This window comes from Haliaeetus albicilla, chromosome 8 (assembly GCF_947461875.1).
Source record: "Haliaeetus albicilla chromosome 8, bHalAlb1.1, whole genome shotgun sequence".
Lineage (NCBI taxonomy): Eukaryota > Metazoa > Chordata > Aves > Accipitriformes > Accipitridae > Haliaeetus > Haliaeetus albicilla.
The window spans coordinates 37,392,707-37,417,856 of record NC_091490.1 but is presented as its reverse complement, the minus strand read 5'-3'; the positions used below and the strand labels follow the sequence as shown (position 1 = coordinate 37,417,856).

Sequence of the window (25,150 nt, the reverse complement as noted above, 5' to 3'; positions counted from 1 at the left end):
AACAAACACAAAACAAAAAGCAGAATATCAGTCTGATTAGCAGGACTTTGATTTAACTAGTTTATTTGTTTACAGGGAGGTGTAGTTATTCTGGGTTGATTGTAGATTTTTTTCCATAAGAAGTCAGAAAATGTTTTCAGGCAGTAACCAATGTGATTGTCCTGTTCACAACCTCAATAAAAAGCTGTAGTCTTACTTGCAGACTTAAGTTCAGGCAATTTACAGTTTTCCACAGTTGAGTGTAGGAGCTGCAAACCCATACTGTAAATGACTGACTAGTACCTATTAAAAATTTGAAACTTGGCATATCACAGTGGAAACAGAATGCTGATTTAACTTTTCAAATCAGTTTTTCCTTTTTATTCTATGCTTATCAAAACAGCAAGAATGATTTGAGACTGTTTATAGCTTTGGAACAGTAAAAACTGTATTGGCTTCCTTCATAAGCAGTCTGAGTGCTGCCATTTAAAAAAAAAAAAATCTGTGAATTTCTTAAACTACTGGAAAACAGTACAATTTTGTAAGAATTTTGCAATTGTCTTTTGTGCCAATGTGTCTTTGTAAAGCAGTGGGTGTTAGAAGAATATTTTAGTGGCAGTGGGGGAGGTGCTTTTCCAGAAGTATGTTGCTAGACATTAAATTGTCAGGTCTGCTTCTAGGTATTGCTAATGGAGGAAGTGAGTGCAAAGTAATGAAGTGATATAAAAAAGCAACCCCTCTGCTACCCTAATTATGCATTCTGGGCACACCACTTAAACCTCATTGGGAGAATTAGCATTGAGAATGATCGTACAGTAGTGTGAAGTTCAGTAGTTCCTCTTCTGTTATGTTTGCTTTGTTTTTACTTGAGAAGAGGATTAATGTTCCTGTCCCTAAATTAAATGTTGTGGATTCTCAGAAAGTCTGCTTTATGTTCAGAGAAGCTTGATCATAATGTATTCCTCATTTTTTACATGGAATCAGAACTTTCTAAATTTATAAGTACTATTCAAAGCTGTATTGTAGAGATTTATAGATTACAGCTACACTGTAGTTCTTGTCTTAGTGGTAAACTGGCTTGACCTAATTAGCAAAGCTAAATAAGCAGCACAAAATCAGACAATGATTCATAAGTTATAGAATTTGCATGTAAAATAGTCAGCTACTCATTACAAATGCAGAAGCAAGAGGCTCGGTGTTTTTCTTCTTCACGCTCAACTACATGTGATAAAACTTAATTCCAAGACTCTTTTTGGTTGCCTGTGAAAGCACAGATTTTTCTACTTTAATCTTTGTGAGGAGACAGTTTGCATCTGAAAAGCAGAACTTTCTGCAATTGAAATTGCATTTTACAGCCAAAATTCAGTACTACTCACTTTAAAAACCTCATCCTTCCCTCAAGTCAGCTTGAAATCAATCAAATAGCTCTATTACTTTGAAGACTAAGTGCTCAAAAAGGAAATGATGGTTAGTGGCTGGTTTATATTAGGTCACACAGTTATTTTGGGTCCTCACTCCACTTTCATATGATGATTTACTGAGTTTTAGTCTCTTTGTTTGGAAACTGTTTTTTTATATAAGGAATCAATTAAAGCAGTATACTTGGGCCCAACTTCAGTTCATAAAACAGTTGTGGGGTTTCAATTGAATCTCAGAAGACAGGAGAACTCAGTGAGACCACACCAGAGCAAATGGGGCCAAAAGCAGGTATAGTGAGCTAATGACAAAAAGGAAAAGCAAAGATCAAAATGTGGGACGCATCTGTCATCCTCAAAAAGCAGTGAAGATTGGGGGAAGTTTGGGAGAAGAAGGTACACCTGTTACTGTTGATAGCTGGAAGCCTCCTACTAATGTGGGACTAGAAGCCTAGTCTGAAATAAAACTGAATTTGCTAAGACCAGCCAGCCAAAGATCCCTCTGCATAGCAAGGCATGAGGATCAGCTTACTCTTGAAATGGTGCTGCTATCTGGGGTTTACTTCTCTCTACATTTGCGCTTTCCTAGGCATGGGAGCTCTTGAGACTGTCAGCGAAACACCTGACTTAGACTTGGGAAGTACTGTCCTTTTCAGTGCCACATGGAACCAGTTTTGCAGAGCTTCCTTTCTTTGCTTCTTGAACTTGTACTCCAAATAGTGTTTCCTACTGTGCTTGCTATATACCATGTTGTGTTTTTGTTCTCTCCAGGCTCTTATGGATCTATGCAGCAAGTCTCCCTGTAAGAATAAAGGCACGTGTGTTCAGAGTGGAGCCCAGACTCGATGTGTCTGTCCATCTGGCTGGGCTGGTGCTTACTGTGATGTGCCCAATGTCTCGTGTCAAGTGGCAGCTTCACAAAGGGGTAAATAATCATCCTCTGTGCTTTAACTGAAAACATTTCCCCATGCATCATTCATCTGCGACTCCTTTCCCCATACGCCTGTGAACACAGCATATATTGGAAATCCCAGAGAGCTTTGCCTCTAGGTGGTCGATCATGATCACTTCTAAGCTAAAAAAACTCTCTGCAAGGTTATATTTGGGAGTCAAGGCTTTCTTGATTCTCCTGACATAGGAAGCTAGCTTCTGCCATAAAAATATTAGAAAAGAAGAATTAAGTATTTTATGAAGTCTCAGAGTTTCAGTAATACTGTTTTACATGGACTTGCCTTTTTGGAAAATACACCAGCTGTTTATGCCTTTCTGCTAAATCCCAGGCAGGCCAGGTTTAAGACATATCCTTGTACAAGAAAGGCATCTTGTAACTCATTATATTTGTAAGTTGTTTTTACAGAGAATACTGGCTACTAAGTGAGCTATTTAGCTATATAAGTAATACCATGGCCCTCCAAAGTAGTAATTTCCTGCCTCAGATGATGTACACGTAAAATATTTGGGTTTTAGATTAATTTCTTCCTGGAAGGTGGCTTGTAGCCCAGACTGATGGACACTGTCATGCCATTTTCAGTCCAGGAAATCCAAACAAGCAGATTCAGTGTCAAACGAGAAGAGTGTCAAGCTCCCATACCTTTTGCAGACATTCTAGGTACGAACATTGAACCTTTGTACTGCAACAGTAGTACTTCTGATGTGTATTTACCAGCCAGTGGTAAAATAATAGAGCAATACAAATACTTCATGCCAGTGTTTATGCTGATGATCCAAAGGGGACAGAGCAGTGACTTCATTTGGAAGCTAGTTGTGGTTCTGACCGACTGTAATTTAAAAAGTAACTCCTCAGTTTTTGAGTTCCAACTTTCCAATTCCTTGGGTCTAGCCACATTCATTCCTGACTGCGCTACCAACACTGGTGGCAAGTGCGTTTTACATGTTTGCTTACTTTACTTTGTTTCAGGAGTCACAGTGGACCAGTTGTGCCAGCACTCTGGTCATTGCCTCAATGTTGGAAACACGCACCACTGTCAGTGCCAGGTGGGTTACACTGGCAGTTACTGCGAGGTGCAGCTGGATGAGTGTGACTCCAGCCCCTGCCAGAACGGTGCTACCTGCCGGGATCACTTGGGTGGATACCAGTGTGAGGTAATGCACAGTGGTTTAGTAGGAAGAGGTGTAAATATTTAAAGCATTGTAATGCAAAGGAATCAAAAGAAATCAGAAACACATGCAAGTGGTAGAATAGCTTCAAAGAAGGGATAAAAGCAACCTGCACCTGGTAAAAATTTTTAATTTTGCTGTGGCAGCAGCAGTGCTCCTGAGAGGCTTTTAAGACTGAATTAGAGGTATAAGGAGGTGTAGTTGATGGGCATTTGAACTCCTTGCCTCTTTGGAGATGGAGTTCTTATCTTGAAAGATTTTTTGCCTGAGGTGTGGTTTATATTAAAATATACGTAGAATGCGTTAAAGGAATATTGTATTCTCCTTATTGGATGGGCAAATTATGCCTTGGCTCTCAGGGTGGGAGATGCCATCCACTGCTTTCTGTTTCCTACAGCTGATGCAGAGAGCAGTGTAGACCATGAGATTATGGTATATCAACCTTCCTATGCTTTTCAGAATGGCGGAACACCTTGGAAGCTTGTGCCCAGAAGGAAAGGAGTTTTATGTAAACCTTAAGTCAAAACTACTAAGCCAGTCTCGGTGGTAAAGGGTGTCAGGATTTGATCACTATATTTTGCGGGAATAAAGTCACTCAAATTCAAACATGCAGTGTGCTGTTGAGTAGTCACATGGTCAAGTTGTGTGCTTAAGCTGGCTGGCTGTGCAGCCCTTGAAATCACTTGCAGTTGTATAGCTACAAAGGCAGTCATAATCTGTCCCATTGAGGGCTTGCTTTGTCTGTGTTAGCCTTTCTGAGATGTCTACTAATGTATCTGTTAGGAGAAGATTATTCACACTTATCTTTATACTGGCAGTGTGTGCCTGGATACCAGGGTGTCAACTGCGAATATGAAGTGGATGAGTGCCAGTTTCAGCCCTGCCAGAATGGAGGAACATGTATAGACCTCGTCAATCATTTCAAGTGCTCCTGTCCACCAGGAACCCGGGGTATGAAGCTCAGCAATTAAGTGAATGTTACAAGAGTGAATTTTCCTTTCTCACTACTGGTTTCATGATGCAGAGTCTAAAGGGAATGCATTATTTTCTTTGAAGAATGTTCCCAAAGCGTGCTGAATCCCTTGAGATACATATTTTCTCTTTAAAAATAAATGCTGCTTTTTTTTTCTTTTTTTCTTATTCCTTTTTTTTCTCTTAAAGGAATAGGTCGTGACAGTGTCCTTTGGGAATGTATGATCCATCTTTGGCAATGGGGATGGACTAGATTACCGTTAAGGTCTCTCCCAGTCCTATCTGTTTTGATGTAGTAAATCCAAGGTTTCTTTTTGGCTAAGATGCTATGAAATATACAGAAAACTTGCTTAGTTCTTGCATAATTTCCAGTGTCCTTGTTTAAATTTTGGCCCTGCATTGTTCCTCTGTCCTGGAGTCTTTTGTGGAAAAGAAGTTCAGTGTCTCTAGGCTAGCTTAAACTATTTCAGCAAATTTGAACTCTTTTATTAAAAGCCCTTTTTTTAAAAAAAGGTTCACACTTACATAATGATAGTTTTCAGTAAGTATGATTCCACAGCCTGTTTAATGTCATGTTTCTTGAAACCTAACCTTCCATTTCCCTGTTATATCTGACCTGATGGCCCTGACTTCTACCATTCAAAATGCTCAGGTTTGCACATTTTAACCCATCAGTGAATGCATTCTCACTTGACTTTTTTTCTTAAGTTTATTTCTCAAGACAGTTAAAGATTTTACATTTCTCTGAACTTACTTTTTCTTTCTGAAGGGTGTCATCTCAACGTAGGCAAAATCTCCAGATGTGTGTCAGAACTAAATTCTTGGTTCATAAAGTAAATTTAAGTAAAATTATAAAATAATCTAATATATTTGCCTCCTGCCCATGCATGTTACCAGTTCATTCACTTTAGTGTGGCTGTCAGCACATCTCCCCAGTCTGGATGAGTCTTTATTTCATTGTAAATCAGTGCAGTAGCAGTTCTTCGTGTATTGTTCTTAATTTGGTCCTTCAATTTAAAAAAAAAAAGTTGCTTCTCAGTCTCTACATCCAAGTGTGTATTTATGTACCAGTTTCTGCACTGCCAGAATTTCTGTGTTGTACTAAAGCACCCATCCTCCTTTGAGAGGTTCTGAATGTATTGCTTTTAATTTTTCAGTCTTTATTTGTTGAGATTAATTACTTTGTGGATGGGGTTTTTTTGTAAATGAAAGGATTAGAAAAGATTCATATAATTACTTATAATATCAAGACTTAGCTTTTGTCCCTGGCCCAGTTTGAAACAAATACTTTACTGATGCCAGTGTAAGCATCCTCTGTGTTTAGGTGAATGGCTTTACTTGCTCTGGATGAATCAACTGTATTAAGGGACAAAACTCCTTGCTCAACTTGCCCTCTCTGTCACCTTTTATTCGTTATACTGTGCGGTGAGGGCAGAACCAGTACCAGACATTGTCTCTTGAAAGGGAACCCTGTAGGGAGAGGGAGAAACTGCCATCCCTAGCCGGTGTTGAGAATTTACTGTAGGTCCCCATAAGTCAAACTGCAGGAATGGCATGCTGGCCAGGAATCTGTGTCTTATCACAGTTGCTTTTCTGTTGGTTTGTTGTAGCTTATTTTAATGATGTTGCTACAAATGCACTTTGCCAAGTTTCAGGGTTACCGCCAAGTTAAATGAATGGTGGGAAGCTTGCAGCCTTGCAAGGGCAGCATAGGGCTCTCTGGCTATGTTCAGTCACAGGGCTAAATTGAGTGCATCTTTTTTGGTTTTGTGTTGGGTTTGTGTTTTTAATTATGCCCTTAACTTAAGTCAAGCATGAAAGCTGCTAAATACCAATATGACCTACCATTGAGAACAGCCTGGATCTAAAACACATGCTCCCTAGGTCTGATCTGAGGCTGTCTGTCTGCACACAGTATGGATTGCATTAAGCTGGGATCTTTACCTGTTTATATCTGGGACTGTGTGTGACACGGTCTTAAAACTTGATGAGCAGTAGGAAATGAGGCCATGACACTGTATCCTCAAATTGTTGCTTTTTACTGTCTTGACAGGCCGTTTCTGTGAGGAGAACGTCGATGACTGTGTTTCAGACTCAGGAGTACCCCACTGCTTTAATGGAGGGCAGTGCATTGACCAGATCGGGGGCTACAGCTGTATTTGTCTCCCAGGCTTTGCAGGCGAGCGATGCGAGGGAGATATCAATGAATGCCTCTCTAATCCTTGTAACCCTCGTGGAAGTCTGGACTGTGTTCAGCTGATAAATGATTATACATGTGTCTGTCGTAGTGCTTTTACTGGTGAGTAGTCATAAACATACTTCCAACTTCAGAGTAATATCTTGAAAAATGGTCATTCTTTCCCTTTCTGGCAGTCACGTTATCTAGTCACTTCCCTTTACAATAGCTGATTGTTTCCCTACACCATGTCTTAGTTTTTAAACCAATCCTTCTTTTAAATCTTCTAAGAAATTTGGCTTCCAGAGCTGTCTCAGACAAAGGAATCTCTTGAGACACTTGGCTGCCAGGATTTTTCTTCTGTGGTACTTCTCCTTCATAATTTCGTATTTCTAATATTGGAAGTGTAACTATTCACATGTCAGCTTCTCCACGGCTTTTCCTTTTGCAAAGCAGCATATGAATTTTAATTTTAATATAAATCAGTGTCATGGTAGCCATGATTAGCTTTTGGCTTCCTTTTCTACTTCTTGCTCCCTTTCCTCCTTATATTGGTGATGTGGTCAGGATGGAATATTCTGTGCATAGACAGACTGTACATTCCTAGCTCAGTGATGTGATCCTTTCACAATCCAAGTTTGAATCACAACTTTGCAAGAATTTCGCACTGCGCAAACTTATGTCTCTCTCTAGATCTCTTCTTTGTTAGTATTTCTGCTATTCTGCTTTCTGCCTCCCACTGGGCATAAGTTTGGGCTGATAGTCTCCAGATGTCTTAACTTTCAGCTTACCAGTTTCCATGTCAGTTTAACTTCTTACATATTCAGTTTTCCTCCATTAAAACCTTTCACTTTCCCTGCTTGCCAGTGACCTTCCCTGTGTGCTTTACCAGTAGTTTTTGCTCTTTTTTTTTTTTCTTAAAAGCTAAAGATGCTGTGATTTTTCACTAAATTTGTGATTGTCAGATGCAAAGAAATCACACAGACATACATTTGAAGAATTCATGTAGTAGCATTACCTAGACTGACAAAAGAAGTTCCTAAAAGAGCAACGTATGAGGGAAGAAGTGGAGCTAGGCTAGCTAGTGGGACACTGGTGCAGGTCATCAGACAGGTTTATATTTAAGACCATCTGTTAAGCTTGCTTTTATGCCTCGTGTTGCTTCCAGCTCTCATGGAAGGGTTGCTGAAACTTGCGGTGTGGGGAGTGCAGAACTGCTGCACCCTAGGAGGAGCAGGGAGAGCTGCCGCGTCTCAGACATGAAATCTGTCTGGAAATGTTAGGCACAGAGGGGTGCATGCTTCTTCCTCTAGCTGTTCGTCTTCTGCACATTCCACATTGACCCTTCTGCCTGGGAGGGAACAGGGTGGCTTTGCTGTGGTTCATGACTGATAGGATGCCAGGACTCTGTGGGGTATCCTGCCCTGTCTGCTCCTGTCTGCGAGCAGTCAGTCTTGGCTGCACATGTGTGGAGACGTCTATTAACGTTTTCCTAGGGGGTCCAAGTCATGCTTAGGTCATCCTCCTCCTTTTAAAGTCTGGTGTCAGAGTTTGACTCTGGGAGCTCCTGCAAATGCTAGTCAGTGCAGTAAGACCTCTGGCTAGCTGATCAGTCTGAGGGACAGACTGCTTGCTTGTCCTGTTCACTCATATTGCTTCTGGTCCTGAGGGTTGTTCGTTCATGGTTAGAGTGTGATTTGCCTTTGGACTCATTGAGCATCTCCCAAAAAGTAAAGAAGTCTTAGGAACCACCAAATTGATGTGGTACAGCACCTTCAGCCTCTGTGCCTGGATGACTTGGGGGTGACAGCAGCAAATTCTGTCTTTGGGCTGGGTTACACATATTCTTGATGAAGCAGACAAGGTGGGCTCTCTCCAAATACTCCTTGTGGATTCTAGGGTTGTGCCTTCCCCTACAGCGACTTGGAGAGCATGTGTTATTGGAAGACATGTGCCCTACCTGTTCTGAGGGGATGGTCTCACTGGAGTGTTTGGCTCATTGGCTATTCATTGGAGTGTTTTGCTTTGTGATGTGCACACCCACACTTTTCTCTGCTCTCTTCTCCCCGTGTGTCTACATCTCAGGTCGTCACTGTGAGAGTGTAATAGATGTGTGTCCCCGGAAGCCTTGTCAGAACGGAGGTACCTGTGCTGTTGCCAGCAATATGCCAGATGGGTTCATCTGCCAGTGTCCTCCGGTAAGCACCGTATCCTGAAACTGAATTGCCTGCCTCAGCTGTAGAGTTCTCTAGCTACAGTTTCATCAGTTTCACTGGTCCACAGTAGGTGAAGGTTATCTTTTCTGTACTGCTTGCAAAGCTGTGTCGTTGGACATTCTTTACCCACATCCTCTAGTTTATCTACTTAGCTGGGAAACCCAGGGCTTCCAGGTGCTCCAGGAGAGTGATGCTGCCTGTCGTTACCCCAAAAAATTCTGCTCTTGAGGCAAGATAGCTGGCTTTTCTGTCTTAAACCTGGCATTAAATTTCAGCAATTTTTTTGCTATCCTGTGTTCTCTGTGCTTACTGCAAGATTTGCCTTGTTCGTGGCTCTTCTAAGTCCATTTCAAAATGTAATGGAGCCTTATAAGTTCCCAGTTTGCCCCTGAGGCTAGATCCAGAAAATCATGGCTCTTGCAGTGAGGCTAGAGGAATTATGGGGGACAAAGGCTTTGCACATGACAGCCTGCCTCCAGCCTTTGGAGCGTTGAAGAATAGGTTTGTGAGCCTGATTATTTTGCCTTTTTTTTTTTTTTTTTTTTTTTTTTTTCACCCCCATAGGGTTATTCTGGAGCAAAATGTGAGTTCAGCAGCCACAGTACTTGTGGACAAGTGAAATGCAAGAAGGGGGAGCAGTGCATCCAGACATCTTCTGGTCCACGGTGCTATTGCCCCAAGCTGTCTGTGGGAGAGGAATGCCAGACAAACACGGGTTGTGCCAGTGCCCCCTGCCAGAATGGTGGAAGCTGCCACCCTCATTCTCAGCCTCCTTACTATTATTGTCAGTGCCCTGTTCACACCCAAGGCAGCCAGTGTGAACAGCCCATAACTTTCAGCCCAGAGCCCCAAGGATGTTTGGATTCCCAGTGTGTGGAAAAAGCAAAAGATGGCTATTGTGATGAAGACTGTAACACTCATGCCTGCCAGTGGGATGGAGGCGACTGCTCCCTGACAATGGAAGATCCTTGGGCCAACTGCTCCTCTTCACTGCGCTGCTGGATGCTTTTCAATGGACAGTGTGATGAGTTCTGCAACACACCCGAGTGCCTGTTTGACAACTTTGAATGTCAGCAAAATAGCAAAACATGCAAGTAAGGCTTGATTCTGAGAATGGTTTCTCTGTGTCACTAATACATCTCCTGCTAGCGCTTTCAGTAGTTGGTATGCTTCATGCCTGCCGCTCCCATCTCTTCTGTTGTTTCTGTTGCCGGTCCTTGCTCTTGCTGAGAGTTTGACATCAAGGAGTTTCTGCGGCTTTGTATACTTCTCGTCTTATTTTTGGAAGGAAGTTCTGGAATTTGTATGCTATGAACTAAGTTGGTAGCCTGAGCAATGGTAATGTGTTAACCTGCTTGATGGATGTACACTGCTTTCTGTGGAAATGTAAATAGGAGGTATTTCACCTTGTACTAGATTTTAATAGCACTGCCTCCTATCCTGAATTTCACTCCATACCAGCAATACCTGTATTTTTATCCCAGCTGTATTTGCTACCTCTAAATGTGTTTTCCAGCTTGTTTGTCATGGCACTTCTTTCTCTTCAGTTATTTGTGATAAATGCTACAGCTTTGCTGTGATGATTCTCCCTTGGTGAGGCAGGAGGTGTTATAGCTTTGTCTTAGTAAACAGAATAAGCAGTTCTCTTCCACTGGTACCAGAATTGAACCAGGTGTTCTTGGGGTGTTCTGTGCTTCCTACTTCCACCCTGCCAGATTGCAAGCTTATCCTGGGGTTATATTTCTTCTCCTTATATCCTGAATATGAGTGTTATTTTACCTCAAATGATTGTAAAGAATATAAGGCTTTGGCCCCTAGACTGCAGGTATACTGTACAGACTGTGTATGTCCTATATGCTGCCTGTAACCCTTTCCCTGTTCTAGGTATGACAAGTATTGTGCAGATCACTATGCAGATGGCCGCTGTGACCAGGGCTGTAATAGTGAGGAGTGTGGCTGGGACGGTCTGGACTGTGCTGGTGACAAAGCCGAGAAGCTGGCAGAAGGGACCCTAATCATTGTGGTGTTGATGCCCCCTGACGAGCTGCTGGGTGATGTTCGTAGCTTCTTGCGCACTTTGGGAACTCTCCTGCACACCAATCTGAGAATCAAGCTAGACTCTCAGGGAAACCCCATGGTATTCCCATACTATGGGGAGAAATCGGCAGCACGGAGTCGGCGATCACCTGTGGTCATTCGCAAGCACAGAGAACTAGAGCAAGAGGTCATTGGGTGAGTGGATGCCTTTGTGTTCTGCTGGCCTTGTAATGCTGGTAGCTCTTGCTTGTAGGTGTCTGGGGCATTCTGGACCTTCTAGGGCTGTAGTCTTTTTTATGGGGAAATGTAAAGCTATTGCAACTGCCAAATTCAGTGCTGGGGTGGAAAGATTAACTGAAAAGGCTGCATTTTAACCTAGTGCTTTGGCAAAAGTTTCTGTCGCTGACTTCTGTGCCCTCTTATTCTGTCTCTGCAGCACAAGGGTGTTCCTGGAGATTGACAACCGTCAGTGTGCAGAGGATTCGGAGCAGTGCTTTCAGAACACGGAAGCTGCTGCAGCTCTCTTAGCTGCTCAGGCCATCAAGGGCATGTTGCCCTATCCTTTCGTGTCTGTCCAAAGTAAGTAATTGCAAAGGGAAAATTGCTTGTGGAGAAAGGCAGTCAGCAAACTTGGACTTTCAAAATTCATGCTCAGATTATTGATCATCATCTTAATATGTCTCACTGATCGGTATGGTTTCTGGGAGCTAACTTTTTCATCCCCAGTTATGGAAGTATGTATATGCAATATGCTTATTCTGCTCTGAGGGGACATCTGGTTAGTAGGGCAGGGCATTTAAGTTTGGAGCCTAGTCATTTTCATACCTGTAGAAACAGTAGTCTGTCATGTGCTGCAGCAGTGCACCACACACTGCAGTGATCTTGTCTGCACTAAAAACCATTCATGTGCTCTAAGCCATGGATTCAATGAAAAAAGTGCCATTAGAAAGTGTGGTGGGTATTCCTCAGCCTACCAGATGTTTTCTCCTCTGGCCATACGTAATCCCTTTCCCTTCTGCTCCCCTCTCCCTCAGTCTGAGGCTGGGCTGCAACCTTGTACTAGATTGGCAATACCACTATTCCTAGTTGGCTCATGCTCATATCTTTATGTAGATCAGCTCTCTCTACACTGATTCAGGGTGGCTGTCTTCAGCCAGCAGGACCCTTGAGGAAGGAGCAGGATCTTCAGTTCAGCTTCAGTGATATACTCTAAAAAATATTTTGAGAAACAAGATCAGGGGAAGCCAGAAAGATGGGATGTATTCTTACAACAGTTGCAGCAGAGCCTAAACTTCCTCAAGCCTTTGCTCTAAATGCGTCACAGTATAGAGACAATACAGTCTCTGTGGGGAAGACTGAGTGAGAAAAGAAAGTATGTAGATTTAAGATTGTTGTCTCTACTTTGTTAATCTCATTGTATTTTAACTGGAATTTTTAGGTGAACCCTTGTTACCACCAAAGACCCAGTTGCTTTACCTACTTGCCGTGGCAGCTTTGATCATCCTCTTAATCCTTCTCTTGGGTGTGATGATGGCAAAGCGTAAGCGCAAACATGGTTCACTGTGGCTCCCAGAGGGCTTTATTCTGCGCAGGGATCCTAGTAATCATAAGCGCAGAGAGCCAGTTGGGGAAGATGCTGTTGGACTCAAGTAAGTTTGCATTTAGGCCACTGACTGTGTTTATTAGCCTGTTAGAGGATTTTGAGAATGCGGTGTATAAATCTTTCACTAAAGGCACGTAAGTCTATAGAGAAAGCTGCCTGTTAAGCTAGAACTTTCTTAGGCTATTTCTCTAAATTTTAATACATCTGTTTTGGACAGAAGAACTTTAATTAACTGTAATCTATAAAATGCTAGTAAGGAATCTGATCTCCTGGTTATGTTTGGTTTTCTGACACTGTTTAGTTCAGCAGTTGGGTACTGTTTGCATAATTTCCTCCTGGAATAGGTGAGAGATTTTTAGGTTGATAGGTGGCAGCGAATTTCTACTACATCTATCTCAATGCGTTAAAGACATGACCCAGAAATAATATAAAGTTTCAAAAGAAGAATCCCATTTATGCAGTTTTGGCTTTCCATTGAATTAACCAAGTTTGCAGTTCTAAATGCATTTAATGCCACTGTTGGCTGCCTGAGATTTCTAATTTCTTGGTCCCTCTGTTTGCAAGCTACCAAACTTGCAAGCATTCCATCCTTGGTCTCCACAGGCTAGTGTAAGTAGCAGTAGTAGCACCTGGTCAGCCTGAAAAGTGATGTGTTCTCCTTGTTTGTTAGAAATCTGTCGGTCCAGATACCAGAGGGTAACCTGGCAGATTCTGGACCAGCTGAACACTGGGCAGGTGATGGTGGACCTCAGCCAAAGAGAGCAAAGGTAAGGAGCTCCAAGAGTTGAATATTGCCTGAAACTGAAACTGCTAGTGAGGAAAACAGCTGCATTAACTTCCAGAGTATGCCCCTTGCTCAAAGCCTCCCTTTGCTTAGGGGTTTGTAACTAATGATACCTGAGGAGCAAATCCCCAGGTTAACACTGCCACCACAGGCCAGAAGAGAAACCAGGTAACTTCTGTTCCAGTGTCCCCTCCCTATCCAGGCCCTGCTGCATCAAAAGGGAAGAGAAGGTTAATAGCAGTGTAATGTCTTGCAGTTCAGGCCTCATAACGTATGGTGGGAGTGTGAAAGCTGAGAATGCCAAGCAGCGGTAAACGGAGACCATCATTAACTTAAAACAAATGAAAAAAACACAAAAAAACCCCTAACAAAACTGAGAAAACCCCAAGAACTTCCAGTGTCTTTGGCCACTTGATGAGCATTTTGAAGCAACTGCTTGTTTCCTGTGTTCAGGCTGAGGATCAAGCCTTGCTCCCAGAAGGTGATGAGCAGATAGATCAGCGCCAGTGGACACAGCAGCACTTGGAGGCAGCAGACGTCTGTGGGAGCACGTCACTAGCCCTTACACCACCTCAAGCAGATCAAGAAGTGGATGTTCTGGATGTCAATGTCAGAGGGCCAGGTCAGTACTCTAAGTGTCCATGTGTTCTGCCAGCCAGCCACCGACCTCCCCTGTCTTCAATGACTGGGACTGCTAACGTTTAAAAATTATATGGAGCATACAGGAACACCAGCAGAAATTTTATGATACTCAAGGAAAGCTCATGTGTGCTCCAGAAAAGAAAGCTGGAGAGATTGGATCATGGTCTGTAGCAAATGGAGTATCATGCAACCAGGAGAAGAAGAGTTCACTTAGCAAGCATCTGTAGGAACTACAGCTATAGGATCTCCTTTATAACAATGCATGACTAAAAGATATTGTCAGAATGCCATTGTGGCAGAAATTTGGAATGCACAGTTGTGCTGGAAATAACACCCAGCTTCTCCAGTTGGATCACTGCAGAGATTTTTGCCAGACTTCACTAAGGACCAACTTAGCAGGGTTTATACCTTAGGTGTCTGTTGTCTGGGGTAGAAGCAAGGATGGCCTGTTCCTGAATAAGGTGACTTCTGGCAGACAGTATACTCTTGATTAGCAGTTTGAGACACCTGTGCTGGAACAGAGCAGCAAGCAAACTTGTTAATTATTTTTTTTTATTCACTGGTTTATATCCTCAGCTTAGGGTGATCAACTCATTGAATTCGTAACACAACTGTGAACTTTGAAGGAGACTTCCTTAACACTCACATGTGCACACAGGCTCGCTCTCTTTCAGTCTCAAATGACTAGATGCAGTAAGAATGCTGCTTTTTATAAGTGTAGCACTAAGGCTGTGTAACCTGGTAAGGGACTGGGTGGGTTATCTGGTAATAACTGATTCCTGTGTTCCAAGAGGAGAGAGTTGACCAAGAACTTTATCCTGGTCAGAAGAGCTGCAAGCATGGCTCTTGGTCATATGCAGAGAGGTGATTCTGATGATATTGCTGCAATTGCTTTTTATTGGATTTTGTGGGAATATTTCCATGCAATTTAATGATGACTGGACCCATTCTCTCTGTTCTCTTGTATTGTCTTTTCTGCTCATTGACCCGTTAGCTCTCCTAAATGCAAAGCACAGGGAAGGAGGGATTTCTGTGTAACGAGTGTGAGAACATAAACCATCAGTTTCTGCCAAATTTAAGCTTTTCTTTATTTCCCCCATTGAAGCTCCTAGTTGTGTGGCAGGGTAAAAGCTTTCCAAGTGCAGGCAATAACGTTCTTAAGACTTCAGACAGCTTATTTTCACGTTCACTCAAAGCTTTGTCCAACAATAGCAGTGGAATAATACTGACCTGTGAGTTGCTTTCCTGCCATTCAGATGCAACTGGGAAGCTTGCAGCAAGCCGCTGTAAGCTATTCCCCTCTGTGGCATCAGAAGCAAGCAGCCGAGTTATTGTCAGGGGAAGAAATGGTTTTAAAAGTCTGAGAAGTGTTGGAGTAATGGGTTAGTAAGGAGGGGTAATATTCCTTGCAGTTAATGTAGCTATTCATCTGCCCTAGCCACCTTCCTCTTCCTTTGCAGGCAGAGGGAATAGGCACTTCTGAGAGGCAGTTCATCTCTGTCTCAAGCAGAAGTCTCCTGAAGACTAGATGGCTCACACTCCAGTAATGCTTCGCTGCCCCTAATTACAAAGGGCATTGAGGCTGACTGACTTGGGTGCAGGTGTCTGGGCTGGAGCCATCTGAATCTGGGTGAGTTAGATCCTGGCCACAGGTGCAGGTGGCAGGTAGAACAGTAGAGATTTTTTCTAGAGAGAGGAGAGGCAAGTTGAAACGCTTCAGTGTACCAAGGGGTTGTTCCGTCTCTTAATCCAGCACCTTCTGCGGTCTCTCAAGTTTAGGGGTATCCAAGAGGTCCAGCCTCCTACAGAAGTATTGCCTAGACACTTTCCCAGTAGGTTCTTTACATCCTGGCTTTCAGTATATTGTGCCTGTATGAGTCCTTCAGTTGTACCTGTCTAGTGAACTTCTGGCTTTACCATCTCGCTCTGAGTTTTACATTTACTCAGGGGCTGTCTTCTTGAAAGACAGCAAACAGAAGAGGTTTTATAAAATGCTGCCATCACCTTTGTCTCCCTATGCTGTTCTTTCTCTGTGTGCCCCAGAGTGGTGAGGACATTCTTTTCACTGGAGTTACTGTGAGTGTGTAACCAGGGTAATGCAATCATAGGCATAACTGGTAACACCACCTATAATTAAAACCGATGGACTGTCCCTATTATATGCCCCTCTTTTTCAGTTACTAAAACTTCAGTGGTTCAGACTGGAATTTTCCATGCTGTGTGTCTGCCTCCAGCTGGATCCTTTTGGGTTCTTTTCCAGCTATTTCAGAGAACAAGCTAGAAGGAGGCAAAAAGGCATTGTGTCCACGGCTTTTTTTCTAGTAGTCCATCAAGCACTTAATTGTGACGGTCTAGCTGGATGTGCTTTTTGCTAGCCTCATAAAACTACCCGTGTGTGGCCAATTTACAAAGCTCTAAAAAGAGCTGCACATACCTGAGAGACATTTTGGAGGGTGACAGCTAATTTTTCCAAGTATTTAGTGCATACTATTGCCGTGTCCCTGAAGAGCAGCTAGGCATGATCTGTCCAGGACAACTGCAGTGATTGAGCAAGCAAGACTTTTCCTGCGAGTGGTTTTCCCAGGGCTGTGGTGCTGGAGAAAAGGAAAACTCCTTTCTGTGCTCTGTGTCTCTGCTCTTTGTGTCAGGGCAGTACAGAGGAGACCACAGCCTGACTTGAATACTGAGAAGTATTCATTTGGGACAAGGAAGCAGAGCCAGCAGTGGGAGGGAGAAGCACAAAAGGAGGTAGAGCCATGGACAACAGGCAAGAGGGTCTGTAGACAGGACTGGATCTTGGAACTGAACCCAGGCCCATACGTCAACACTTCGCTGCGGTCCAACAAATCCTGAGAAAGTAGCTCAGTGTAAACCTGTGTGTCCTGTGATTGTGAGCCACTAGGAGGAGCGTGCGTGCTGCTGCTGCCGCCAGCCTGCCTGGGGAGCAGACCTGGAGGCCACAGCCCTGATCTCTGCCGGTGCTTGACGCTGTACGACAGATTCCTAGCAAGTTTTGGAATTGCCCTGAAATAGAGAGTCAGGAAGGCTAGGTGATCAGAAGTTGGGAAATGGGAGCAGAGCATTAGAGCTCTGTATATTATTTTCAGTAGGAGATCATCACCTTGTTTATCTGCATAGAGTCCTAATTCTGCCATATGGCTTTCTGTAGGGCTTACACACTTCATTCAGTGCAGATAGTGCACTGTAGATCAAGAGTTGTGCAGGCAGGGAAGCTGTTGTCTGTAGGGTCTGGGAAGGTTGACTGCTTGTCTGTGGAATAAATCAGGCAGTTGCTGAAAGATTGTCTTGAATTTCTGCTAGCAAGCCACACTGGAGAAGCAAAATCTGTGTTCACCTTTGCAGAGCTGTAGTGGGGTGCTTAGCACAGAGTGGTTCACTCCTGCTGCCATCTTAGTCCCTCTTACTTTCTAGGTGCCTATGATGTGTGTGAAGTAAAGCAGTAAAATCAGTAAGCAAGCATTAGCGTCTACAGTTGAAGTCCTTGGTTTTAGGTAGTGAATATCTTGTAATGTTCAGAGTCTGCTGAAACTGAAGCACTTGGCATTTGATGGGTAGCTGAAAATATGTGGAGATGTTCTAAATCTTGATTACACTGCATCAAGGGGAGTATTAATAAGGGTGAAAAATCAGCAGCATGAGCTAGTCTTCCTGGACCGCCCTCTCTGATCAGCAGAGAGGGAAGTTCGTCCAAGGGAGCTAAGTTAAATTAGAGGTTTGGAGAAGCCTTTCCCCTTCCAGTGACAATGCAAGGATCCTGGTTGGATGAATGTGAATTTAGCCTTTGTGGATGTCCCATCAGTGTGAGCCCATCACTGGAGACTTGTGGAGAGACACGAGCCCAGTATCTTCCAGAGCACTCAGACTGTGTGAGACTTCCAGCAATTTGTATCTGTGGGCAGTCCATGCTGCGATGGAGTGGTGCGTGGGGAACAAGGCATTGTGCATGTGTAGGATGCTACTGGTGCACCACTAAATAATACTGGGTTAGATCCTGTTCCGTGGTCCCTTCCTATGTGGTGTACTTCTGTGAAAGTACGGAGTGTGCTTGATCAGTTTGTTTAGGGCTCTGGTCATGGACTTTACTAAAAGCAAGTTGAGGTTGGTTCAGGCACTCATCCTGGGGCATTTTTCAGCTTTCAGTGCTTGACTGTCACAACTTCAGGGTCCTTCTCATGAAGACCTTGGTGTGTAATAGATATGAAGGCTTTTGTCTGCATTTCACTTCAGGTTAATATCTGCAAAATGCCACCAACGGTCAGTGGCTAGTTGTCAAATAATTTTTCTCTGTCAATTGTTTCTTTTCCCCAGTTATGTGATTCAAACATCCACATGAATAGTTATACTTAGTTATCTGAAGTCTTTGATTTTTATAGACCTTGCTTTTGTCTAGGAATTTAGCTAGCCTTTACATTTTGAGGAATTTTTCCACTTTAGCAGCAAACTTTTTTTGTTTTATAATGATCTTACTTAATTGAGAAGTATCTAAGTTCTATTGGGGTTGCAGCAGGTATTAAAGTCCTGCTTGGAGGGAAAACAACTCACTCACTCTGTTGGGTTTAAGATAGGAGAACAGGGTCTCTGTTAAAGTGACTGGCGGGATTTAACCCAGGTCTGGGTTAAAGTGTCTGGAGGGATTGTCTGTAGCTGTAGGTGCTCAAGGGGAGAGAATTGTGAGAGGGTTTCCTTTCCTTTGCTGTAACCATCAGGTTACTATGATATCATCTCTTCTGTTGCAGATGGATGTACTCCGCTTATGTTGGCATCTCTGCGTGTGGGCAGCTCTGATATCAGCGAGGATGATGAGGATGCAGAAGATTCCTCAGCGAATATAATAACAGATTTGATCTATCAAGGTGCCAACCTGCAGGCCCAAACAGACCGCACTGGGGAGATGGCACTGCATTTAGCAGCCCGTTACTCAAGAGCAGATGCTGCAAAACGTTTGTTGGATGCTGGTGCAGATGCTAATGCACGGGACAACATGGGACGGACTCCCCTGCATGCAGCTGTAGCTGCTGATGCCCAGGGTGTCTTCCAGGTACAGCAGTTGAAGAACCCCTTTTAGAGTAGCTGTGCTCTGTAATTATATGAGCCTGCCCAAGCTGCGCTCTGTCCACTCACAGCCTTGCTCTCATACCTTCCACAGTGTGATGGCCAGGTGAAACTGTATTTTACATCCAGTTTCCTCAGGCATTAATAGCTTGAAGAACTCAGCATGCGTGAATCATCTGGCATGTATTTATTTTGCCTCTGTCACCTATTATCTGGGTCCTTGCATTTCAGTGCTCAGGCTGCTTTGTCATTATAGTTTCTCTTCAGTTTCTGCCAAATCCTCAGTTTTGATCTGTAGCAGTGTTGAAGAAAATTTGTCTTCCCTTGTTGTCCAGATCCTGATCCGAAACAGAGTGACAGACTTGGATGCTCGGATGAATGATGGAACGACCCCGTTGATTCTGGCTGCACGTCTGGCTGTGGAAGGAATGGTGGCCGAGCTAATTAATTGCCAGGCAGATGTGAACGCCGTAGATGACCACGGTAATGTGAACACAACATACTGGGCTAGGCAAATATTTGTCATGGTGCAAGCAAGGAGGGGTGGGCTTCTGCTCTCCTGGAGCATGGGCTGCTCATAAATTCTGTAGCTAAATCAGACACTAGGCTCCCCTGTGGAAGTCCTCCCATCAGTAATAGACTGTAGGCTGCTGCACGGTGGCTTGGCTAGACAGTCCTGGAAGAGAAGCAGAAGAAATATGGGGTTGGATATGCTGGAATTTTCTGGACTGCAGACATGACTCTGTGGATAGGTTATTTAAAAAATAAAAGTAAAAAAATCCCAGAGCAAGCGCCAAAAGTCCCACTGCATCTTGGTAACATAGGGGTATGCCACAGCACAGTGATTTCCGAAGTGTTAACATGACTTCAGGACATGTTCACATGCTGTGAGCTGCACTGCAGTTGCTTTCTTCCCTCAGTGTACTCTGTCCATCTTGGTGCTTTAGAAAATAGCTCCTGGGTTTGTTACTGAAGTTGTTGGGTTTCCCTGCAGGTAAATCCGCTCTTCACTGGGCTGCTGCTGTCAACAATGTGGAAGCAACACTAGTGCTGCTGAAAAATGGAGCCAACAGAGACATGCAGGATAACAAGGTACAGTTTGGGTGTGCTCAGCATGGCTGTGCTTCCTAACTCAAAGCATCTCTTTGCTGTTGATAGTGGACTAAGTTCAGATTTTCTAAACTGGGTGCTCAGTGCGGGTCTTCCAAACCCAGACTGTGACTGGAGCTCTCCGCAAGTGCTGGATGTCTTGTAGGATTTCTGATATAGGAGAGCAATTTTCTTCCTTGTTTGGCCAAGTCTTGGGCATCAATGCTGTCCTGCTTTTCTGGCAGAAAAGGAATGCAGTACACAGTCAATGGTGTGTGAGAGCACCAGGGTGAAGTGCTGCTGGTGTCAAGCAGCTGGATTCCGGTCAGCAGAGACACAGATCTGGCAGCACAGCAGCAGTCACATCCTGTCACTTTTCCAAGGATGTCAGTGAAGGGTGCATGTGGGGGAAAGGCCCCTCTGAGAGACAGTCTGCACTGTGCAGACTTCCTGTAGCTTCACTGTTAGTTTTTGGTGTGTCTTAGTCCTTGATTTCTTTCCTCTGCCTGGGGTTTATTTTTTGGATTATTATGTATTGCTCAGTGGATTTTAGAGCTATCAACAAACTGCAGTTTTTTACTGGGCTGTTTTAGTCCTTTATACCTTTCTCCCATAGGGGATAATGGGAGAAAGGCACCAGGTGCTTTCACAGTACCTCCAAGGACCCATGGCAGAATAGTGCACTCCTGGTAGGATAGTTTAGCCTGTGTGCTCCACTGCCGTGTATGAAATCATCCCCTGTAATCCGCCTTTTTCAATGGGCACCTGTCAGGGTGGGTCGTTCTTGGAGACAATTAATGCAACACTGCATTAAACAGTGCTTTCAGGTGTTGCCACACCATTAAGGGAGTGTTAGCTGTAAGTCAGTCCCCCCACAGCAAAGCCGCTAAAATACTTATTCTTTGTGATTTCAGGAAGAGACACCGCTCTTCCTTGCTGCTCGGGAAGGCAGTTTCGAAGCAGCAAAAATCTTGCTGGACCATTTTGCCAATCGAGACATCACGGACCACATGGACCGCCTGCCCCGAGATGTGGCCCAGGACCGGATGCACCACGACATAGTGCAGCTTCTCAACGAGTACAATGTGGCGCACAGCCCCGCTGGCCACCCTGGTGCCATGCTGAACTCTGCCCTCTCCCCGGTCATCTGTGGCCCGAATAGGTCCTTCCTCAATCTGAAGCATGCTTCATTAAGCAAGAAGTCACGAAAACCGAATGCCAAAGGCATCATGCCCACGAACCTCACCAAAGATGCGAAGAGGAGAAGGAAGAAGTCCCTCAGTGAGAGCAAAGGGCAGTTTTCGGAGAGCTCAGTGACCCTGTCACCAGTTGATTCCCTAGAATCGCCCCATGCTTTTGCATCCGAGCCAACATCATCTCCTGTGATGCCGTCACCGGGGGTGTTACACTCGTCGCCCAGCTCACTGCTGACTGCTCCGTCGGTGCAGGCCGCGCACACGATGTCCTTCTCCAACCTCCATGAGATGCAGCCCTTAGGACGTGGATCCAGCACGGTGCTCCCGTCTGTCAGCCAGCTGCTTTCGCAGCACAGAACCACCCCTCCTAACAGTGGGCTTGGCAGGCTCCGGCCAGCCAACGTTTCCACCGAGTGGATGAACCGTATGGAGGTGAACGAGTCCCAGTACAATGAGATGTTTGGCATGGTGCCGCAGGTGATGCATTCACACCCCAGTGTTTCTCAGCAGAGCGGTTTGGTTCAAGCAGATACAAAGCACATGGGAGTGTCCAGGGAGTCTCTCCCCCCTATCATGACTTTCCAGCTGGTTCCCAAGGGCGGCATAAACCAGCAAGCACTGCCACAGCAGGCCCAGTCAAACTGCGCTCAGAACATGGCTGGTCCTCTTAGCTCCATGTACCAGCTACCGGATTTAGCTCAGCTGCCCAGCGCCTCATTCTCCATGGCTGCCATCCCTCAGCAGGACGGGCAAGTGGCTCAGACGGTCCTCCCGGCCTACCACCAGTTCCAGAGCTCGATGGGGAAGTACCCCACGCCTCCCTCACAGCACAGCTGCTACTCCTCGGCCACAGAACGGACTCCTAGCCACAACCGGCACTTACAAGGGGAGCACCCGTACCTGACTCCATCACCCGAATCTCCAGACCAGTGGTCAAGCTCCTCCCCGCACTCAGCCTCTGACTGGTCTGATGTGGCAACCAGTCCCAGTAACAACCAGCGCGGGCCGGCGGCCGCTCACATGACAGAGCAGCAGCGGAACAACATGCAGGTGTATGCCTGAAGGCTGGCCAAGGTGATGCCCGATTAAAGTGGACTCCAGAACTCATGAAGGTCTTCCAGGATGGAAATGAAGAACCATTTTAGTATCCAAGAGTCTTAATGAGCCCAGGCTGTTCTTTCCTTGGAGGGACTGTGGTCGCTGTAGGCTTGTATGCTTTTATGCTAAACAGAGAACTGTAGAAGCTGGTGATGGAGACGACCAGCTGGGTCACTTCTAACCAACTCCCGTGCACCTTGGGTGTGATTGCTGTCTGCACTGGACTCCAGTCTGCTTTTAAATATGTTCCACCATTTCTCTGGGGAGACAGCTCTTCAGCTTAATGCCTCTCATGGTCGTTTCTCCAGAAATTTAGCCAAAACCAGCTTTGTATCCTTATTTTGTTACTCCTCCTGTTACCCACATAACCTCTCTCTGAAGCACCTTCTACTAGTTCTCCTCGAGTTCAAGTTGCCTTGTCTTGACACAGCTCAGAGCTGCACCCACATTCCCAGACCCCTCCTTCCCTCGGCCTCTCTTGCTCAGCAAGCGAGCTGGACTTCCCAAAACACCTGCAGGTCAAGTGACACCTTCTGTCACGCAGCTTCACCCTTTACCTCTTCAAGAGTCTTTGTCTTATACGGACCCACTAACACCCCTTAGTGTTCTCACTGCCTGCCCCCCAGGTATTATGAGATTATATATACATATAGCCTTCTCTTAGGTTTTGGGTTTGTTATTTTTTTCCCCCTCCCGAAAATGCTGGTCTGACCTGGTCTTCCCCCTGTGGTGGCCTGTAGGCACATCTCTCCCATGTTGTATGTCTTCCCTGAGACACGCCTGACCATTTTGACACACTACCCTCCCCGTGCCCCCGTTCTGCCAGGTGTGTCCGTGACCGCCTTCATGGGCTCCCATGCCGGAAGAGGTGCCCTACAACCGATACAGGCATTTTGGGAAGCTCTTGGGATGAGCATGAGTGTTTCAAAACCTGGTAACACAAGCTCCCAGCATTCTTGCACAGTACTCCCCTCCCCTCCATCCAAGGGTGGCTGTGTGTGTGTCCTGTCCTCCATATACCATATGCTGCCTCTTTATGGTATTATCAAAAGTGTCAAGGACGTTGTTACATGTTTGCAGTGTGCGTCCTTCTCCATCAGGAACGGCGTCCAGCCCTTTGAAAAGTGTCCCTTTTGCTCCAGCCCTGGGACAGGGCTGCCTTGTCTTCCCCTCCCAGCAAGGAGGCTGCAGCACTGACTCCCGAGCAGGCTTCCAGCAGCAGCAGTAGCAGCGTGCCTGAAGCCAGGAGCTGGGCTTAAGCGGCAGACCAAATAGCTCAGAAACGGTTGCCTAATGCAGTTTGATTAACAGGTTTGGGGCTGTCCTCTGCTCTCAACTTCAGCCTGCACCGCAATTTCCCAGCTGAGGTGCCCCACGTGCTCTGTGGGACGGTAGTGCTGTTTGTACTGCAGCTCCCCTGATATTTTTGGAGTTATGGAAGCCAGCTGTCGCTGACCTTAGACAAACAGCTGCTCTTTCTGCTTTGTCTGCAAGAGTAATGCTTCCCTGAAGGGCTCTGAACCAGTCAGCAGCCAAAGTGAACGTTTCTGGGGATGGTTTGCTCCTACCTCTTCGGGGGAACCCTACAGACACGTGTTCCAAAGAGATCGGGGCTGTTGGCTGCTGCCAAAGGACAGAGAAGGCCGCTCCCCTCTGAGCAGCGGCCACTCAGCATCCTACCATGTACAGTATTTTTTCTGATGTTTCTTTCCATTCTGATCAAGCGTAAAAGCTTTTTCTTTCGATGTGACTCAATGGTACATGAAGGCAGAGCCTCAGGAGGAGCTGGTTCCCGGGGCTGTCGTTTCGGGCTGAAGTTTTTAATTCTGAAGTTACTGCTTTTTATGACGCACACAGCGTTCCCCAGCACGCTCGCTGCAGTGTGTCCTGTGAAGTTTAGCTGCAACTGACTGAGATCTCCAGGCAGGAGCCTGCAAGCTCCTGGAGGTCTGTCCAGGTACATGTTTCACTGCAAATAATGAAGTGTTGCTACATTGATGCTAAAGAAACAAAGGGCTTTTCCTCGTTAGCCCCAAATAACCAAGTGCCTTTTTATATATGTGGCTACCTTTTACAAGATGAGTGCTTTCTATGGAATGAAGCCAGTTTCGTGCCTGGCGTGTTAATACGATGGCCCTCTGCCTGCCTTTTTTTTTTTTAACTACTTGTAAAGATAATATCTCCTTAAGGTGGTATTTTATCTCATAAGTTGTAGAGTAACCATTCACACAGCAGCATTTTCCTATATTAATAATGGAAAATATTTGCTTATTTTTACATTTTTTATAAAAGTCTTTTATGAAAATAGTTGCTGCAAAATGTATAAGCAATTTTTATCCCCAGAATAAAGAGTATGTGCCCAGTGTCTGTGTGCTGCTGTTTTCATTTGTTTTCCTGGCTATCACGGCACAGCCACTGGATTATAAACGAATCATCGGTGTTCAATAGCTGTTCAGACCCCTGGCAAGGGAGGACTCGTTAGGACCTCCACAGTCTGTGTCAGGAGAGAGCTTCCTGGGGATCAAGGGTGCTCTGTGCTGTGGCTCAGCAACACTCCTGGAGGTCTGTCCAGGTACGTGTTTCACTGCAAATAATGAAGTGTTGCTACCTCGGGCCTTTTTGAGATGCTTTGAATAAGAGCTCTCGCTTGCCTGGGAGTCTGAGAGCCAGAGAAGGGCTGGGGCTTTTGTGTGGCTTTTAGAAAGGTTGTGAGCAAGCGTGGGTCAGGCGGTGATTAGCGGAGCCGTGGATT

The 25,150-nt window shown here is 44.9% G+C and overlaps 1 protein-coding gene across 1 annotated transcript in view; it reads left to right on the top strand.

The window, feature by feature from the left end:
* Positions 1 to 24,761, top strand: part of NOTCH2 (notch receptor 2) — an 88,635-nt gene extending 63,874 nt beyond the window's left edge. The window contains exons 19-33 of the mRNA XM_069789882.1: positions 2,166 to 2,319; positions 3,313 to 3,497; positions 4,331 to 4,463; positions 6,538 to 6,783; positions 8,746 to 8,858; positions 9,441 to 9,970; positions 10,761 to 11,108; positions 11,350 to 11,492; positions 12,352 to 12,562; positions 13,187 to 13,283; positions 13,754 to 13,922; positions 18,700 to 19,001; positions 19,351 to 19,498; positions 20,010 to 20,107; positions 21,019 to 24,761. Of these exons, the coding sequence (XP_069645983.1) occupies positions 2,166 to 2,319; positions 3,313 to 3,497; positions 4,331 to 4,463; positions 6,538 to 6,783; positions 8,746 to 8,858; positions 9,441 to 9,970; positions 10,761 to 11,108; positions 11,350 to 11,492; positions 12,352 to 12,562; positions 13,187 to 13,283; positions 13,754 to 13,922; positions 18,700 to 19,001; positions 19,351 to 19,498; positions 20,010 to 20,107; positions 21,019 to 22,362 (4,221 nt within the window). The 3' untranslated portion in view covers positions 22,363 to 24,761. The remainder of the gene's footprint in view (positions 1 to 2,165; positions 2,320 to 3,312; positions 3,498 to 4,330; positions 4,464 to 6,537; positions 6,784 to 8,745; positions 8,859 to 9,440; positions 9,971 to 10,760; positions 11,109 to 11,349; positions 11,493 to 12,351; positions 12,563 to 13,186; positions 13,284 to 13,753; positions 13,923 to 18,699; positions 19,002 to 19,350; positions 19,499 to 20,009; positions 20,108 to 21,018) is intronic.
* Positions 24,762 to 25,150: the final 389 nt, after the last annotated feature.